At 35.8% G+C, this 20,069-nt stretch overlaps 3 protein-coding genes across 3 annotated transcripts; 1 reads left to right on the forward strand and 2 right to left on the reverse strand.

Annotated features, from left to right (window-relative positions):
* Nucleotides 1-75: 75 nt before the first annotated feature.
* Nucleotides 76-8,961, reverse strand: PKNH_1239400 (protein transport protein SEC7, putative; the record flags this gene model as incomplete). The annotated part of the gene is made up of 1 exon (XM_002260408.1): nucleotides 76-8,961. The coding sequence occupies one exon, from the start codon at nucleotides 8,959-8,961 to the stop codon at nucleotides 76-78; it is 8,886 nt and encodes a 2,961-aa protein (XP_002260444.1).
* A 1,877-nt stretch (nucleotides 8,962-10,838) lies between these two features.
* Nucleotides 10,839-12,047, forward strand: PKNH_1239500 (conserved Plasmodium protein, unknown function; the record flags this gene model as incomplete). The annotated part of the gene is made up of 1 exon (XM_002260409.1): nucleotides 10,839-12,047. One exon carries the CDS (start codon nucleotides 10,839-10,841, stop codon nucleotides 12,045-12,047), a length of 1,209 nt encoding a protein of 402 aa, XP_002260445.1.
* A 355-nt stretch (nucleotides 12,048-12,402) lies between these two features.
* PKNH_1239600 (conserved Plasmodium protein, unknown function) lies at nucleotides 12,403-19,625 on the reverse strand (the record flags this gene model as incomplete). The annotated part of the gene is made up of 2 exons (XM_002260410.2): nucleotides 12,403-19,369; nucleotides 19,570-19,625. 2 exons carry the CDS (start codon nucleotides 19,623-19,625, stop codon nucleotides 12,403-12,405), a joined length of 7,023 nt encoding a protein of 2,340 aa, XP_002260446.2.
* Nucleotides 19,626-20,069: the final 444 nt, after the last annotated feature.

Below are 20,069 nucleotides of genomic sequence, written 5' to 3' on the forward strand. Positions count from 1 at the left end.
CTATTTGGTTATTAGTAGAACATGTTTGCCCCCCTACGTGTGTTTGCACCAAGAAAAAAATGGGTGATTCTGGGCTTACTCTTTATCCTCTTCATTTTGTTCTCCTGTCTGTAGGTTTGCATCATCCTTCTCCTTTCCAGCCGTTTGGTCAGATGGTTCTTCCTTTTTATCCAATTCTGCCGTCCCTGCACTTTCTTCGCTGCTTCTAGGGTCATTAGGTAAATTTTCCTGCTTTTGTTCCGTTTGATCATCTGCCTTTTTTGATTCAGCGTTGGGATCTGCACCATTGTCTAGTGATTCTGACTTTACGCTATATTTGGCCAACAAAACATTCAGTAACTCCTCGAAGATACTTTTAAATTGTTCATTCTGATTGTTATCTGTGTACAGAATGTAGTAAACGATAACGACACTAATCCTCACGTTGACTTGCAATTTCAATATATTATTAAAAACTTCCTTATCACCCTCGAGCATGTTTTCTGCCCTTTCTACCTTTTCTGCACCTTCCAGATTGTACGATTTTAACAGTTTTTTCTCCTCCTCATTTAGAAAAGAATAGCCATTTTTTATATGCGAAAAACAGTTAACATGGTGATCCTTCAAGCAGTAGGCATAGGAAGATGAGACATAGATTATATTTTTAATGTTCTCGATAAAGGTCTCTTTGTAAATATTTAAAATTTTCTTCGTTTCTTCTTTGATCGTTAGCAGTGCGTGATAGAAATGTTTCAAAAAGTAGAAAATGCAATTATTTTCACATTTCGTTTTCGTGACAATTTTGTTGCACGATTTGTCATTATTTAGGCAAAGCAGATCATAGAGGTTGATGTCATGTGATTCTCTGCAATCATCTGATGAAGTCGAATCGTTCTTCCCTTTAGTAGGATCGATATCACCGTTATTGAGCCCCTTTTCGCCTTCGTCGCTATTCTCGCATCCATCCCCTGCGTAATTCAGTAACGAATGCAGGAAAGACAAAATGATGTGACTGACAAAGCTTATGCTCATGCTTTTCCTGTAGCACACGTTATCGTAGCTTAGTAATTTTTTGGCGTACAAGTAGCTGAAATAGTAATTGTATTGTTTATGTAGCATGGTGTGTATGTAATAATCATTGGCATAGTTGAACAAACTGGTTAGTACGTTTAGGTCCTGATCCACCGTTTCTATATTTTTGTAATTAATAATGCAGCCGCAGTTTTCGTATTCGTTCCGTTTCCACATTTTGCTCGATATGTCGTTGTTCCTTTTGTTGTACAGGTTAAAGTTGAGCAGGGCTTCCTTGCAGTAGTTGTTCTTCGCATGTGCAGTTGTGTCTTGTGGCTCGTTCTGGTCACATTGGGCCTCGTTTATGCAACTTTTTGAACCACCGTTTGCCTCCTGGCCCCAATGCACACTTTTGCATATAAAGGGAAAGTAGTAATTGTACGTGATCAGTGGAAGGATGATAAAGTTGCTTATCAAGTCTATCAACTTTTCGTCCCTATATACGTACTTTTCCTGTTTGGAATTTTTTTCGCTTTTGTTATTGCCCATATTCGGCGAATTGTCCCCATTTGGATTTTTCACCTTTTTAAAAATATAATTTTCATTAAACAAAAATTGCTGCAGCTTTATGTAGGCTTCACTTCTGGTTCTCTTGGAGCTGAAGGAGCAAGCCAGAGACAGAACAAAACATATGAGCAAAAAGATGTACATTTTTTTCAATTCGATGATTTTCTCAAATGAAATATTGTCGTTATACATTCTGTACAAACTGGAATTATAGTTATCATCTTGCCAAGATCCTTCCATATTGTCTTGCTTGCTTGCTCTCTTCTGGTTGTTCATGTACATATAAGTACTTTTATAATATATGTTCGAAATAATGTGAAGGCATTCTGAATTAATGGACGCGATATGTGCATTAATTTCTTCCTTCTTGTTATTAAAATATAGCAAATAGGGGAGGAGTGAGAGAATAATATTTTCAATATTAAAATTGTTCAATTTTAGCAACACATTATTATTGTTAATAATGTTGTTAATACTTTCCGTGTAGATGGTTGCCTTTTCAATGTAAATGTAAATATCTTTATCATTCAACGAAATGTTTGTGTTATTCGTATTTTTGTACAGAATATTATTAGGCGTGATGAGCTGCAACATGTGCAGGTATATATTAATGATGCAACTATTCACATAAACGTTCTTGGAGATTTTTTCCAACATGTAAATTATTTTGTCAATGAATCGATAGAGAATGTTCTTCTTCAGGAACTGTAAAATGTACATAAGGTATATTCCACAGAGGAAAAAGAATTTCCCGTTTTTTTCTCTAAGCTGTGCATAGCTACTATCTGGGAAGGTGTACACACTGCTCGATTTCTTTGTTTCTTTTTTGCTCATTTTATGCTTATCGTCTTTGTATATACTAAAACAAATGTACGAGAAATTGATGATACTCATGATGAGATGCTCAATGAATAGCCAATCCTCTTCTCCTTCAGCCTTGGGAATTTTTATAAGAAACAGGTTTTTTTCTATGTCGTTCATGGCTACGTTCTCCCCTTTGTAATGTAACTTTTTGTCAATGTTTTCGAAACTCTCCTCATATATCTGGTACGACAATTTGTGATCGTTTGTGATATCTTCTTCCGTCACAAAATTTAAGTCTTCCATTTGGTAGTCCTTAAAAATGCTGTTATAGATGCTCACAAAGATACTACTGTCATAGTTGATTAGGAGGAATTTATTCAGCAGGTTAAAGAAGTGCTCAAATGTGATTACGGTAATTTTTAGGTGCATAATATATGTTTTTATGTACAGGTTCATCTTAATTTTGTCCATTACAAGGTTCTTTTCTTTATCTGTTCGAATGCACTTGTTCGGGTTGCTCTTCGAATGGATTTCCTCGTGCATCATTTCGTTGGCAATGTGTGTATTTGCGCTACGCATGTTATTCACGTTGGGAGGTTCGCAATCTGCTTCGGCGTCGTTACGTTCATCGCAACTCGAATCCACGCTATCGTCTGAGCTGGCTTCGTCACAGGCATCCTCACTTCCACCATCGTCATCATGGGCGTACGAGTAAATCTTATCAAATTCGTCCATGTCTTTACATGTCTCGCCCTGTCCTTCTTGGGAGTACACCTCTTTTTTCTGAACTCCATCTCCGTAGATTCGATTTTCTTCAATAATTAGATCGTTCTTTCTTATAAAAAAAGAGTCGCTAGATATGTCGCTGAATTCTGAATCGCTGGACGTGACATTCGTCGAATTGTCTGTGTCGTAAATATTATCCAATGTGAGGTCATAGCGATTTTTTTTCTTCTTCTTGTCATCCTCGTTCTTTTCCGTTCCTGGATGAATGTCTCCCCTTAGGGATTCTTCCACAAGTAAATTTATCGGAGAGCTCATTTTTCCACACTTCTCTTGAGCACCCCTTTCTTTGAATATCCTTGTAGCGCTCTTCTTGCCCATCCGGCAGATCATATTATACAAGACATAGGTGTAGTTAATTTTAAAGTAAATAATGTGAAAGAGCATTTGTGATGTGAGCAGTTTTTCCTTCGTGTTGCAAAACAAATCGAAGGAGTTATCCGCGTTTATTAAAACTGGGTTGGAGTCATTAATATTTTCGTGGGTATTATGAATGCCGCCGCTTTTATCATTTGTCATATAGTTGTGGTTCGGTATAATTTGCATTCTTAGGCTTGAGTTATGAAGGTCGGTTCTATTTCCCGGGGCAACGTTGTGCTGTTCACTATGTTTGGTAAGTGAACACTTAATCATTAAAATTTTCACCAAGTATATAAAGCTGGTGATGTTCAAATTTGTAATCATATTGTTGTAAAAATCGTTTATGGTAAAAAAGTTGTAAACATCTAATTTTAATCTTTTATAAATGGTGACACTGTCCATGATGGAGCTGTTATCCACATTTTTGGGGTCTACCTTAAGGTGTACATATATGTGGTTGAGGTTATCTTCATCATTACTATCATCATTATCACTGTCATCATCATCCTCTTCGTCGTCATCCTCCCCATCATCTGTTTGTTTTATATCCCCATTAATGATAGACGTGTTGTTGTTTTTTTCCTTATTTGCATGCTCCTCTGTTTTGTCTTTTTTTTTCCTTTTCTTTTTATCTTCATCGAGTTTTTCAGAATAGCTCTCCTTAAAAATCATGGACAAATTCGAATTTTCATTATTGCTATGTCTGAAAAAGAACATACTGCTGAATTCGTCAATCCACTTTGGCTTGTTCATTTTTTTTATATTTTTTTTGAACATCAAAAATGGATGTTGATAAATTTCGGTTATGTTTTTATTGATATTATATGTCTCTACGCAGTTTCCCTTTTTGTACTTTCTGTGGAGAGAATCTTTGTCGTTATTAAATTGAGCATTGTTTATATACATATGGGGATAAAAGAAAATGGGGACTAAATCTATGGTAATTAATTTGCACAAAACATTTATGTATATTACCCACCCCTCTCGAAATAAATTGTGGCACCTTTTGATGACATGAAATAGGAGGTACAGTAATGACTGTGATTTTTGTGTCAAATAAAAATTGATGTATTTAAATATATAACATAATTTATTTATATTTTCTACATCATGGTAGTAGGCAAAATTGGTTATGGCCATCTTGAATATGCTTAAGCAATTTTCTGTCAAATTATAATCTTGGGTACGTTTGAAAATTTCGAAAAAAATCGGAATGAAGTTATTCTTAATTAACAATTTATTGATGTCAAATTTGTAGAAGTACACTTCCTTTGCCTTAAATGAATGATAATTTTTGTACTGCTCTTTCCTCTTTTCCAGCAACTTCCAATACTGATTGTCATTTGTGTAGGTGCTTTGTGTGTTGGAGAACAGTTTAATTTCTTCATGCAATATACAGTTGTACAGATTTTCCAAATATATTCTATCAATATTTTTTCCGTTATTTATTCCCCTATTATTTTTTATAAACTCTTCCAACTTCATTTTGTTCTTTACCTGATTGTTGTGCAAATCTGTGTTTAACATAATAATCGAATAGGTTAAAATAAATATAACGTCGCTATTTTCAACAAGAACATACTTCTTCTGCACTTCCTCTTCGCTCATCAGTTGTATTTTCTTCGACATGGAGTACACATTTCTGTGGATATAATCATTCATATCGACATCTTTTTTTAGATTAATTTTTTCCTGCACATTGCTATGTTGCGATGAGTTTTTTTTCTTCTTCCTCTTCCTCTCAGGGCTTCCTTCCTTATTTTGGCATGCTGTGTCTCCATCTGTATGCTTTGATTCGCCGCTCTCACTCGGTTTGTTATTACTACCGTCACCACTACCCCCTTCGTGCGAGTTATCATTCAGGAAATCTATCAAGATATACCTCTTCGTGTTTGCCAGCTCCTCGTCTTTCAGTAAGCATTCAACTTTGTCACCTTCTTCACGGTAAACTCTATCTAAGTCTCCGCAAATCGGATTGGAATAAAAAAAACACAGGCTGAAATGTTCTAATATCCTCTCGATTAGCTGGGCTTCTCCTGGTAACTTGAAACAGTACAAAAACAATCTCAACGAGGACAGTAACGACAAGTTGCAGAAGTCAAAGAGCCGAACGTAACTTTTCAAAATATTTATATTTTTTCTGTGCGAAATGTATTCACCTACATATTCTTTGTCTAGAAAAGGGTTATATCTGAGAAACTTGGCTATGGACTTCAAAAAGTGTGGGTCCTCCATTAGGTTTCTTTGGGCGTTACTAAGAACACTGTTTCGTTTCATCATATTTTGTGAGCTGCCATTCTCCGTGTGCGCAACGTTCCTGATGTGTGCATCGCTATGCCTTTTCTGCTTCTTGTTTTCTTCCTCTAAATCGTTCTCTCCATTTTTGGTGTTCACTAGTTCCGAATTAATCTGGGACGCCTTTGCTTCCTCCGCGTTGGTGTCATAATCCGTGCCCTCGCTCGCATTTCGTCTTCCTGACGATTCGACCAGGGACAGGGATTCCCTCTTCTCGTCACTTACTTTACTGTTATCCCTTTCCCCTTTTTCAAAACTACCGCTTAGTGTATCCTTACCCTTATGATGATTAGAAAACTGTTTCACCTCGTCTTCTATTAATTCACCATTGCATTCGTCCATTGCAGAATGGGGGTTCTTGGCATCAGAGTTGAGTCCCTTCTCTCCACTTTTGGTGTCACTTGTGATGTATGTTTTGGGGTTTGCAACATCCCCCCTGCTATTGGACATGTTCGCATTATTGTCACTGTTTTTAGAAGCAGTCAAATGTGGCTCTCCATTAGATTTATCACTGTTAACCTTCTCTGTGTCCATGTCCCTGGAAACATGGGATTTCTCGTCATAGGACTGATTCGAATAAACAGTGAAATGTTCACGTTTTTCTGTCATTAGGGAATGTAGAATAGAATCATTTTTATCCCCTTGAATGAACGTCTCCTCCGTTTGGATCATTTTCATTTTGATTAACTCATCGATGGATTTATTTTTTAGTGTGTTAAAAATGGTTGCTGCTTTTTTTAAAATTTCTTTTCTTATTTTTTTCTTTCTCATCAAATGTTCCTTATTCTTAATATAGTCCACTTTTATAGACTCCTTAACATATTCGCACAGTAAAATGGAGCAAAGAAGGACGTACCTTTTGTCCTTATTTGATGTAAGAAAGTTGAGGGAGTAGAGTTCATTCATGTTACTTTTTTTCGATTCTTCTTTTTCTGGGGCGTTTTCTGTGCCTTCTCCATGTTTAAGGGAATTTTTTTTACTATCATTTTCTTGACTGGTTTGTTCTTTCTTTTTTTCCCCTTTGGAAGATTCGTTGGAATCGCCTATCGGAGTTGTGCATTTGTTGCCCCCACTTTCTTCACTGGGTAATTTTTTTTTTTTTTTTTCTTTTTGTATTTTTCTCTTCTCATCAGACTTCTCCCTCCAGTTTCTAATTCCAGATGCACCCTTGAGCAATTCGATTTTCCCAGAATGGATTACATAGCCAAAAATATCTGAGTATAAATCGTTCCTGAATTCATTAATGAGTTGATTTGTGTATCCACCTATATCACCCATTCGATTGTTCTGGTCGTTCAATACGTTATTGCCACTTTTGTTGTTGCTCACATTTGCGGAGGTGATACAATTACCCACGCATGGTATTATTATGTGCAAAATATTCTTTACCATCTTAAAAATAACATCATTCATAATGGTCGTGTTGTTAATAAAATTGACGCACAAATCAAGTACGGCTCTTATGAAATTTTCTAAAAGATCCGATGCATACAAGTTAACATCATGATTATAGTATATTTCAAATAAGACATTTTCAAGGCAAAAATAGGACAAGGTTAACAGAGCTGTTTCTGTAACATTTTTGGAAGAACTGTTTTTCAGTATACTTAATAATATATTAATAAATACTTCATTGTAAATGCAAAAATGCTTCTTATACAGGATAAAAATGTTTATATACGTTCTCATGGACCTGCACATGAGGATATAAGACGATGAGGTGATGTGCAGAAATAGGCACCTTATTATGTTAGAGAGAGCGTCAAAATTTTTGTTTATCAAGGCGTATCCGCATGTTTCCAAAAGAATGTTTAGTAATCTGAAGGAAAGTACATTAATGCACTCCATATTATCATTCGAAATTTCATTTTCAAACAAATCATTATACATCCCAATGCACTCCTTGGTTTTTAATAAATCCTCCACGAACTTATTTTTATTGCTGTTCATTAATATCAGAATGATGGTTAACAAATCGTGTATTAATTCATCATCTGCGGAACTTTCGTTATTCCCGCAGGTGTTTGTAGATTGGTTTGTGCAGGCATTACTTAATTCATTAGTGGTAACGTTACTAGGCACACTCGCAGTAGCAGTGGTAACGCTCCTCATATTTGCGCTGCCGGTGCTACTGGTCAAATTATTCATTACAATGTAGAAAATGTTTTTCAAGATTGATTCACAATTCCCCTTAAACAATAGGGAATATTTATTATTCTTGTATATTTTAAAAATGTAGCAAATGATTTTTATAATATTTTTCCTGTCAACAACTCTGATGGCATTAAAGAGCATATTATTAAACAAAATGATGGTATCGTACAGTATAATTTCTTCATGGTTAATGTTGTTGTAGTTAATAGGTGCACAGAGTAACGTTTCTATGCTCACGTTAATGATGTTATTCCCTTTGTTAATTAACAAATCAGAGTTGTCTTCCTTCTTATCCGAAAATTTTTTCGATAATTTATAATTTTTTGAAAAAAAATTATATTTTTTTCTCTTCGGCATTTTTTCACTCATCTTGGATGATAACACTTCGCTATCATCATGCCTTTCTTCATTCACTTTGGTAGAACTGTTTTCGTGTGCATCGTTTAGTTCCTTTATATTTAAATGATCATTCTGATTAATCTTCATATCCTGATCGTTCTGGATGGAAATGTACGACTCCTGCTTTCTAGAAACATTTTCATCATACATCGTTTCATTGAAATAGCTACTGTTATACTTTAATATGTGGTCCAAGGAATGTAAAGCGTTCAGTTTTATTCTATAAAAGATGTTATTATTTCTTATGATATTTAAAAAAGGAGCTATATGATATATATCTAACTTATTATTAAATTCGTGTATGTCTATTTCTTCCTTCAAGCTGTTCGTCAAATTACTGATGCTGTTATAGAGGATGAATAGTGCGTCTACAATGCTCGAGTCTAAATTTTTATTATATTCGTGCTTTTTAATAACCGAAAGTACATTTATTATTTCATTTTTTATGATGGTAAATATGTTTAATCTTGTCAATTCGTCATGTAAGAATTCAGGGTTCATATATTCTATTCCGAAGTTTTTTCTATCATCCTCATTGTATTCATACGTGTGTTTGAAACATGGAATTTTTTCCATTTTTTTTTTTTCATAATATTTGTTATACTCCATTTTTCGCGAAAAGGTGTTTATGGAATTTTGTTACATTTCTATCAAGAGGGTGAGGGGCAACTATTCCTTGTACTTTTTAAACAATTACTGATAACTTATCGTGAGCAAAACTGTGTAACTGCTCAGTGTGGTACTCTCCAAGATGCACAGCTAGGTGGAGAATCAAGCGACGCGGGGTGCCCCTTAAAAGTGGTACTACGCACGTAATATACATATACAGCACATTAATACGTGTATTCACGCTCGTATTGTTATCCCCCCAGGGGAATTTTTCCCTCTATTTATTCCTTTGCGTAACCACGATACGACAACTTACAAGGGCAATTGTCCCTCCTTCGAAGATGTGAAAATATTATATATACACATTCGCAATCTTTTGATAAATTCAAAATTGGATTTTTTTTTTTTTTTTTTTTTCCTCTTTTTTCCAACTACAAAAAAAATGTGTCACTCATTGGTGCCTACGTAGCACTTCTTCCCATTTAAAAGGTTCTGTATACTTTATATTCTAAAGTGCAGAACATTATTCTGCAGAAAAAAATATATTAGAACAGAATGACTACTGACTGTATGCTTCAGAAAGAGTGGTATGCAAGTATACACTCTTCGTGTACAAGTGTAAGCAGGGCGCCTTTTCTCTTTCACTCATTTGGGAAAATAAATTGGGCGAAATATTTCACGAGGGAAAAATTCAAAAGAGCGAAACAATGAAGGAGTATGGCATGAAAAGTAAGAAAAAAAAAAAAAAAAAAACGTGATATTGTCATATAAAACATGAGTTTAAAAAAAAAAAAAAAAAAAAGTTTCCAACTGGAAAAGTGAGGGCAAAATTTTTTTTTTTTTTTTTTAAACTACGCAAAGGGGTAAAAAAAAGGCCTTCCAAATCAGAAAGGGAAAAAAAAAAAAAGAAATTATACATTTGGAAGGAAAATGAAAAAGATTGTATTACACGTAATATAAGTTTAAGCGCAAAAGCTTTCGGATGCCTACCGATTTTTTTTTTTTTTTTTTACTAACATGTATCGTAATATACGCAAGTGTGAGAGCAGCACATGTGGCCCCTGCCAAGAAGGGGAAAAAAAAAAATATATTTCGTTTCTAGGGCGTTTTTCCTCTGCAATTATTTTCAACTCGGCCCTTTTTTTTCAATATATCATCCGCTAAGAGATAAGCAAAATAAGAAAGGCTACTGGCGTTACATAATATTCTTAAAGGAAGTTGGATGAAATTGAATTCAGTTATTCAAAAAGAGGTGGCAAAAAAGTACTTTTCTGACAAAACGAACTTTCTATTATTTGTATTTTTGGATTACACCCTGTATTGTACCACTTTTTGTCATACACGCAACTCAAATTGCACCGGCAAAAAAATGGGAAGAAGCCCTACATCCCATTAAAGAGTCTCATATGTTTACAAAAAATAGTATTACACAATAACATATGTCCATATGGTACAATTTAATTTTTGTAATGCGTAAAAATGGGTAATTCATCTCTTCTACACATTAAGGAGCGTATTACCGACAGTAACAGTTGATTGTGTTCTTTAAGCAAATAGGGATTTTCCTATACTTTGAAAAAAAATTCCTGACAGCGTAAGAGATGCTTTCATTATACGATTAATATTGGGGTACGCATTTTTCACAGCACCATCTTCTCCTTTTAGCCTTTTATTTTCGCCAATTTGTGGCACATTTGGGGGGGTTTCCACCATTCACCATTTTCGCAGTGTAATATAATCCTTAAAGGCCCTCACATGTGTGTAAAACGTAAGGACCACCAGACGGAAAGGCGCCTGTAAAAGATGTGTGCACATATGTGTGCGCTGCAAGTCGTTATCTCCTTAAAGACGCACTGGTTAGGCCACGCCTGGACAGGATGATGATGCCTAAGCTTGAATGCCTAAAGCGCTTCAAATGCGCGAGAACGAAGGCATGGTTTAGCACCGTTAAATCGGGTCTATCCAGTGAAGATCTAAAAAAAATTAAAGACCTCCGAAAAATTACAAACCTGTCAGTAGGCATATGTAAGAATATTCTGAACAAGAATGAGTATAACATTGAAAAAAGTGTAGATTATATTTTCCAAAATTTTAATAAAAGTTACGAGAAGGATGCGAAATTAACAGAAGGGTATTACTGCTTATCGTCAAAGGGAAACTCCACAGCGATAACAGAGCTCAACAGCTACAATGACTTAGTATCGGAGAATATACATTTTAAGGAACTGTTAATTAACTTGTGTAACAAATTAATAGGAGATAATGTAACTAGAAAAGCAGGACCGTTAAATTTGGACGAAGAAGTATTGTCTGATTATTTACCCCTATTTTATGATGAAAACAAAATCAAGGTTGATAAAATGCTAAACCGTGTGGAACTTAAAGATATTTTTAAGCATATATATTTTAACAGGACCATAAGCCAGTTAATTAACTACACATCGTACATTTTAAATGACCACATATTTTTAAGGAAATATTTACTCCTTAATTTAGATCATTTGAAAAGTTGCCACCCAAATGTGTACATTATTAAAAAGAGTTATCATCATAAAGAAACCAAAATTGACAACTTTGTTTTATGTAAAGGTTTTTCCTTTTCATTTCTATTTATTAAGTCTGATGAAGCTATTCCAGAGGCTGCCAAATTGATCTTAGAAAAATTCGCTTCACTTATATGCGTAAACATTCTGATATATAAATCGAAGCGATGTTCCAGCGAAAACCAGTTTGACATTCATGGCTGTTTTTATGTCAATCACCTTGGGCGTTCCGCGAATGAATTGAAACAAAATGGACATAGGGCTTTAGCGCAAGAGGGGAATCAAATGGGCAACACAAGTGGAAATGCTATGGAAGGAGGAACAGCCTTTGAAGAGCTTGACGACTTTTTGCAAAAAAAGGTGCAATCATTCTGCATATTAAGTGAGTACATAGAAAAAATGGATTACAAAGGGTTAGCAAATATTTCCAAAGGGGATGTAACATTTTCAGAAATAATTAAAATTATGGAGGACGAATTCAAGATAAAAATTTTTGTGAAAATTTTGTATTCTATGCTTAATGAGGATATGCTCATTTTATAATTATCCAGGAGCGACCTCACGCAAACGGATAATCAAATTCGTGATTTTTGTACTAATTCGGTTTGCACGTATTAAAATGTGTCTACATGTATGCCTATATGGGGGGGGCAAAGTTTTTATAGTTATGGATTATAAGTTTTGAGGGATACACACCCTTCTTTGTAGAGCCATTCTTTAATAAGAAATTGCCCTTTATTACTACTTATGAAAAAAAAAAGTAGACAACATTTTGGTGCTTATATTTCCGCTTCAGGTAGGGCTCCTTAAGCGAAAGCGTGCGATTTGTTTTCCTGTATCTCCTGTGCTCCATTTAAATGTAGTTGTAAAGATTAGTCTAATTTAGGTGAGCAATTCATCACTTGTAAATGACCTCTCCGTCAAAGGTCCCTTTTTTTTTTTTTTCTCTCTCTACATTTGCACCATTTTCGTTCGTCCAATTTTCACCATCTGTTTTGTCTCTATTTTTAAGTAACTCCTCCGGGTTCTGTGTGTCCATGCTGGTCTTTCTCATCAAGACGACGTCTGCATCATTATCATCCTCACCATGTGTGTGTTCAAATTGGCGTCCTTGACTTGCGCCCATGTAGTCCAATTTACCCCATTCCTGTGTTGTCATTCCCTTGTCTAACGAGTATGTGTGCGCTAGGTTTTCCCCACTGACACTGCTTCTGGTGCTCCTTCTGTCAATAGCTTCGCTGCTATCGCTGTCGCTGGGGGTTCTAGGATGGATCTGCTCAAAACGGAACAGGCTCGAATCTATGTTGCTGTCACGTGAACCGTTCCCAACCGTATCATCAAAAATCGCAAAATCGCGAGGATAATTCAAATTTCTATTGTCAAAAGAAAGTGCTTGCTGTGGGGTGCCACAATTTGCAAACTGGAGAGGGTCATCACTTCCGCAATTTTCACCGAGGACATTTCCATTTTCACTTTTCCTTCCGCTGATGTAGTCACCGTTCTTAAGAATATCACTGTTTAGAGATGCATCCGTTCGGATGGAGGTGGAAATTTTATTACTCCCAGAGCAAGTGATGTTAATAAGTGAGTTTTCTAATTTTTCCGTTTTTAAAAAATCTACTGCACCCTCTGCATTGTGAAGGATATATTTTTTACCATCCTTTAATTTTCCGTCAGAATAATCCCCCTTTTGTGTGTCAACAACCTGCTCTCCAATTTTAACCTCATCGTTGTATTTACGTAGCGTTCTTATTTTATGTTTGCAGATGGCACAAGTATATTTTTCTCTCCTGATCGATTCGTCTATCGTACAGTTCAGTATGTCCCTATCGTGATGATTTTCCACTTTGAATAAATACGTATCACAAAATAAGCACTGTACATAGTTTACATTGCTTGAAATGTCTTCATTCCATTTTTTTATTTTCTCAATAATTTGATCTAACTTATTTGTGTTAATAAAATTATGGGAGATACTACAAGAGTTGCTGTACCTTCTTACGCCCCAATCCTGCTCTGCAAAATTGGAGCCTTGGGAAAAACTATTCGAATTGTAAAAATCGCTAAAATGGGATTGGCTAAAATGGTCGTTTATTTTTTCGAAATATTCCTTGTTCAGTGTATTTTCATCACTTATGGGGGCGTTTTCCCTTTTTTTGTCATTTTGGACCAACCTTGGTGATTCTACTTTTTGCGCCGTACATTCCTTCCCGTAAATTGTCTCCTTTTGGGAGGTGCTCGAGTATGGGTTCCAATTAACAGGCATGTCTCCGTAAATATGCTCGCTGATATCATATTTTAATTTTCTCAAATTGTGTTTTTCTTTCCTTGATGGGAAAAAATAATTTTCCTCCCTCCTTCCGTTTAAAGAGTTTGTGAAATTTGTGTATTCCTCTAGATTATAATCACTCCTTTTTAGTTTCTCCCATTTTGTCTTTACCTCATTTTGACTTATGCCCCCATGAGTTTTGAACGGTTTGGAATTTTCTTCCTGCATGATACTGTGGGATATATCCACTGCTTCGTTGAAGAAATTGTTACTTTCCCTTTTTTCAAAATTCAAATGTTTGTCCAGATGGTCATTTCCCCCTTTATACTTACAATATGTTGCATCGAAAGGTGAACTTAACTGTCCGTTCTGTTGACTATTACGTGAGGAGCATATGGTTGTGCCAACTCCTTTGCGATCCCTTCCGATATGATGCATTTGCGTTGCATCTCTCTCACCTTGTGTTATCTCCTTTTCAGGGGAGTTCCCTTTTATTTTTTCCTTTTCCAACAAATTTACATTTTGTATGGACATATTTTCATTTTCGTCCCTCTCAACATGTGGAATATTATTTGCTTTTTTTTTCTTCTTCTTTAATTTTGCTCCTATATTATACCTTGAGTGACTGTCACCATTGCTGTGCAAGTCTACATAGTACTTGTTCACTGCTTCAGGCGTAGAGCTGCTATCCGATTTGCTCACATTAAGTTTATCACGTGGGATGTCGTTCCCCCTATTGGGGGTATTGCTATCTATGTTTTGTTCACTCACTTCCTTAGAATTGTCTACCCATAATTTGGACAGATTGACTTTTCCATTTTGATCCTCTTCATCGTTAATTACATCGGGTTGCTTTTTGTATTTTTCCCCTTTCTTGCAATTGTTCTTCTTTCCAACATTTTCTTGCGCCATTTTTCCTCTGCTTGTGCATAGTGAATTTACAATTTTATCATATGAGCAATTTAGCCGGTACATATTTTTGCTTTTCCCCAAGCTCTCATTTCTATCAAAATTATTTCCGTAAACATTAATATAGCATTCACTTCGTGGAGGACACTCTACAGTGCGTTCCTCGCTTGGGAAGATTAACCATTCTGCATCCTCTCCCCCCTTTCTACACTTATCACTCATCTTAAAATGCGCGCTGGTGTGTTTTACAGGGATCAATTTTTTCAGATAATTTTTTTCATTTGATGAAACAGAATTCTCCTCTTGCACACCTCCTATGTGGTGACTTATTCCAGTGGAGTACTTTTCAGATGGATTATTTTGCTCACATATAAGTTTACCATTTATAGTAGACCAGTTTTTAATGCCCAACGATTTTATTGCGTCAGCAGACTGCATGCAGTCTATCCCATCTGCAGTATTATCATACAATTGTTCCCGTTTGTCCTTATCGCTTAGCAAATTAGGATTTACGTGACAAGCCTTGGCTGTGTTTAAATTTATCTTCCCCTGATGTAGGGGGATACCCTTGGGGGTATCATTCTTAAGGGGATTGTTTTTTGCCCCCCTTCGTGTAATATATGTTGATGTGGAAGTAGCCCACTTGGAGTTAGAAATTCCGTGGATAAAACTCTCACATGTAGCTCCTTCTTCTGTGTTGCCTTTTCCTTTCCACATGGTGCCACACAAATCGGGGGTGCTTTTCTGATTGCACCTCAAATTGGTCGAAGAGAAACTATCACTCTCATTTTTAGTGATATCTTTCCCCCAACTACAGGGGATACTATTATTAAAGTCTTTCATCACACTACTAGTAATAGGCGACTTAGTAAACGATTCCCCTGCATAGACAGGGCTAAATGTGATGTGGCTAAAGTTCGTGTTCGTTCCTGTTATAGGAATATTGCGTTCACAAATTGGGGTCGGCATAGTGAATATTTTTCCCTCTTTATTTTTCCTATCCCTTTCGACATTCTGATATTTCTTATTGTTCTCCCAAACTGTGTGCCAATCTGTAGAACTTAAATAATTACTGTATTCTCTTTGATCAAGTTTTTTTGCATGTTGATAATTTAGCTCTCTTCCTCGATTGGGGGCATTGCTAAGCCTTTTACGAAAATTGCCTCTTTTCTTCTCACACAAAATGTAACAATAAAAGGTATTAGATTTGAAGTGCTGCAAAAAACATGACTTGTAATTGAAAAGAGAAAGGGACCCTTTAAAATGCAATTCATTTTTATCACAATGGTGAAGGATATTTGCTCCTACAAATTTTAAACCCCTTAGAAGATAATTCCAACTGGCTCTATAATGTCCTCCCAATTTTGTAAAATTTTGTAGGAGATATTTAGACACCTTAATTCTGTGGAGCAGTTGGTATTTAAAATTTATTTTTGAACAATTGTCTTTCTTCAAACTTCCATTTTTTCGCACAAGTACTTTTTTATTCATTGCTGTACTAATGAAGGTTTCTTTGCGCGTTCTTTTTGTCAATGTTGAGCACTTCCATGAAGGCAGGTTTCTTTTTCTTATCCTCATATGCTTCATTTCTTCCCCAACAGTACGCAGATTGGTCATGTCTGCACGTTCAAAAGGGCAATCAGATGGGTTACACTCTACTGAAGTGTCTTTGCAAAAAAATTCGCTCTTATTTGATGAAGAACCGCTTGGTGAACATTCTCCAAAGGAAGGAGCTTCTGTCCTACTGGTACTATGGTTTTTTCCCCAACATTTTTTCTGATTTTGATTTAGATAATACTTAATTTGCTTAATTCTTTCGTCTGTTTGAATACAAATTTGGTGCACATCTGCATCGTCTTTGTATAAATAATAAATAAAATTTTCTTTTCCTTTTCTGTAATGGCATTTTTTAATCCGATTTGTTGGAACGTCTCCCTCATCACACGAATTTTGTAACACATTCTTTTTCGATATGCATTTATTTATCTGATTCATAAGTTCGTTAATTAAAACATTCTCTTCTTCGCAATTCTCATGTGTGGAAGTTCCCTCGACTGAATCATCTTTATTCATTTCTTCCGATTCTTGAGTATTTTTTCTAACGTAGTCCCTTAACCTGCATAAATAATTATATTCCTCCTGCAGAAGAAAGTTTAATTTATTTTTATATCGAGTGTAGAAGGATAGTATTTCTTGGAGGATATGTTCCTTTCCCCGGTTGTTACCCTGTTGATTAGGGAGTACATGGTTTTGTGTATCATCACGCAGGTCAGTAGTTATGCAATTTGCATTTCCTTCTTTGTTCTGCTTTCCAAGTTTTATGCCTTTTCCCCTATGTGGTAATTCGGATAATTCTTTATTTAGTTTAACTGGATTGGGGTCCTTCCATATATTATGTGTGCCTCTGTTTGCTATTATTTTATGTCCCATAATGGATGTATTTTCTCTTTTTAAATGCTCAGTTGGTTCATCGAAATCTCCATCAAGCTCTCTTTCACAGGGGATGTTACTTGTTGTGTTTCTTCTGCTTATTGCGTTTCCTGTTGCATGGCTTAATAGATCCGCAATTTCTCCGTTCGAGTTCTTTAAGTTTGCTTCTTCTTTCTGTTCACAATTAAATGAAGTCTGTTCCTTTAAAATCCTTCTATCTTGTATTTTTATTTTACTGTTCCCTGCGTTCTCCCACTTTTCAGGATCTACACCTGTGTTTTGTGTTTGGTCTTCACCTTTAGGGACACACACATCGGCTTCTATTTCGTTCATTTCATCACCTGCTTTGCCATTTGTGGTTAATCTATCCCTACCTGTTTCACTACTATTATGGGGGAATATTACATAATCGTTCATTTTATTCACGTCTTTTCGGGAAATGTCATTTTTATTGCTTTCCTTAACGTGGCTTGAGTTCTTTTCATCCTCATTATTGGAATTACATAGGTGGTTTTTTAATTCTCTCTCACAGGATATAAACATGTCTTGGTAAAATTGATCATCTTCACAACCGTTTGAGTTTTCTCTCGTGTGTTCAATGGACCTAATTGGTGAATAGTTATGGTAGTCATCCTTTATGCTGTTGGCATATTCACTTGGGGACATAATAGGAGACTTTTCTTCTAGTGTATAATTTCCTCCACTTGCTTCATGCATATGCTTTTTTATCTGCTTTTTCGCAAAAATTGTCATGTTTATTTTTTTCCTCCTCTTTTTTACCGCTAAGTATTGGAATTTCTTACCGCAGGAGTTGTCATATTTGTGGGAATTGTGTTCCTCCATATGATCGTTAATTAAAGGAAGTCTGCGATGGAGCAATTTATATTTTGTTGCCCTTCTTCTGGTTGTATAAGCATTTCGAAAAATGTGCCCACATGTGTGACTGCGTTTATTTTTATAATTACATAATTTGTTATCCAGAGTGTTGGCTCTTTTTTCCACCCCCCTCTTTTTCCCATTATTGTCTTTACGTCGGTTGCCACCCTTCTTGCCGTCATTGTCTTTTTTGCATATTTTATCCTTTTGATAGGCAACGCTGAGCCTGTTTTCACATTCTGTGTGATTATTACTACTTGGCACAGAGAAATTACTGCTACAAGAGCGTATGTAATATTGACATTGTGACTTATTTCCTCTGCTACTACTACTACGACTGCTCTTTTCCTCCCACTTGGGTGGCAATTTCTTGCCTTTCACAGTTTTTTTCTCCCACATAATGGATGGATTTTCAAATTGACGGTAAGTGTGTTCATTTCGCTGTTCCTTCTGTGGGAATGTATTACTTCGTTTAGTGAAATAATGAGAATCATTTCCATGTTCTGCTTTTATTAGACGATTTTGGTTAACCCTGATGGCAGAGCATCCTTTCTGGTTGTGACTACTCCTGTGAGCTGTCCCCTTTGCGATTCTGTCTTGACCATTCTGGTAGGGAGATCCCATACATTGCATTTTCGTATTCTCCTTTTTTTTCTCCCTTTGTTTGGATTTCTCATAATCTTCTTCCCATGAATCGTTTTTAAAACTTCTGCCATTGCAATTGTAGTGCATGTTATAGTATTCGACATCATTATCAGGAAAAGGGGGGAAAGACGCGCGTTCCTTCTGAAAACTTCTAGTCCTGATTTTTAATGTGGCATATGTCTTTTTCTTATCACTCAGGATTTTTCTAAATTCGCTTATTAATTCTGTTAATTGGTCTTTATTTTCCTCATTCACATTTTTTCTTTTTACATGTTCATTTTGGTTCCCTAAATTATTTTTCAAATGTTTCAGCTTTTCACTTTTGCTTTTTAATTTTTCATTCTTACACTTTATATTTTCTCTTTCAACCGTCTTAAAAATCCGTTGGAAAAGTTCATTTTCTTTGATGCTGGACAAATCGAACTTCGCGCTAGTGGAGGGATCCCCTCTGGTTTCCTTATCATTTTTACTACAATTCAACGTATTTTTTTTATATTTTGGGGACAAGGTGAGCAAGCCTTTGTCGGCATTATTCTTCTTCTGCCTAAAGCTGCACCATTTATCCTTTTCGCTTGTATTTGTATTTTGCCTCGAACCAACTGATGTGATAGTTAACTTTTCTACCTGTTGATTGACATAATCTTTATGAATAGAACTGTCCGCGCTTCTTTCCTTTGCTCCATAATTTTGTATTTTCCTTATGTTCTTTTTAGATTGGGCTAGTTCATTTACAAGGCTATAAAGAAAGAAAAGTAGAGGGGAATTCACACACGCATCATATTTTACATGCAGGTGTGCAGACTCAGCAGGGGAAATATTGCACAAAATTGTGTATCCGCTCTTGTGCATAGTTTACACGTTGATGCGTTAGGTACGCAACATTTATGGGAATGACTGTCTATATATGTATGGGCGCATTTGGCGCGTGTTGCCTACTTTTCCAAGCTTTTGTCTTCCGCTGGAACGAGCGAAAAGGATTTCTGTATGAGCATGTTACATGGATGTGTGTATTCACAGGTGCTAAAATAGCCCAAATGGATTACTACAATGTTAGAAGGGCGATTGGTCAGTGTTTTCCCTTGCGTTTGACTTTGTTTAATTGTTGTTCTGTCTTTTTGAAGTTTCTGTTCAGTTATTATTATATATATATATATTTTTTACATTTTTTTTTTTTTCACTTTTAAGATAACTATCCTCCCGCACATTATATTTGCACATGGATGACCGAATTTTAACGATGTCCTGTGATTTACAAATCTGTCGTTACTCAATTCGCATTCCTTTTTGTAATTTCTTTTCCTCTTAGCGCATTGCATACATGAATGCGCCGCCTTAAATTTTAAATCTTATGTGCATGCCCTAGTTGCAAAAAGAACTTTGCATTTCGTCATGCGTAATTTTGCTCCCGCACGAACGTTTTATTGAACTTTACACAG

The sequence above is a fragment of the Plasmodium knowlesi genome, assembly GCF_000006355.2.
Source record: "Plasmodium knowlesi strain H genome assembly, chromosome: 12".
Taxonomy (NCBI): Eukaryota; Apicomplexa; class Aconoidasida; order Haemosporida; family Plasmodiidae; genus Plasmodium; species Plasmodium knowlesi.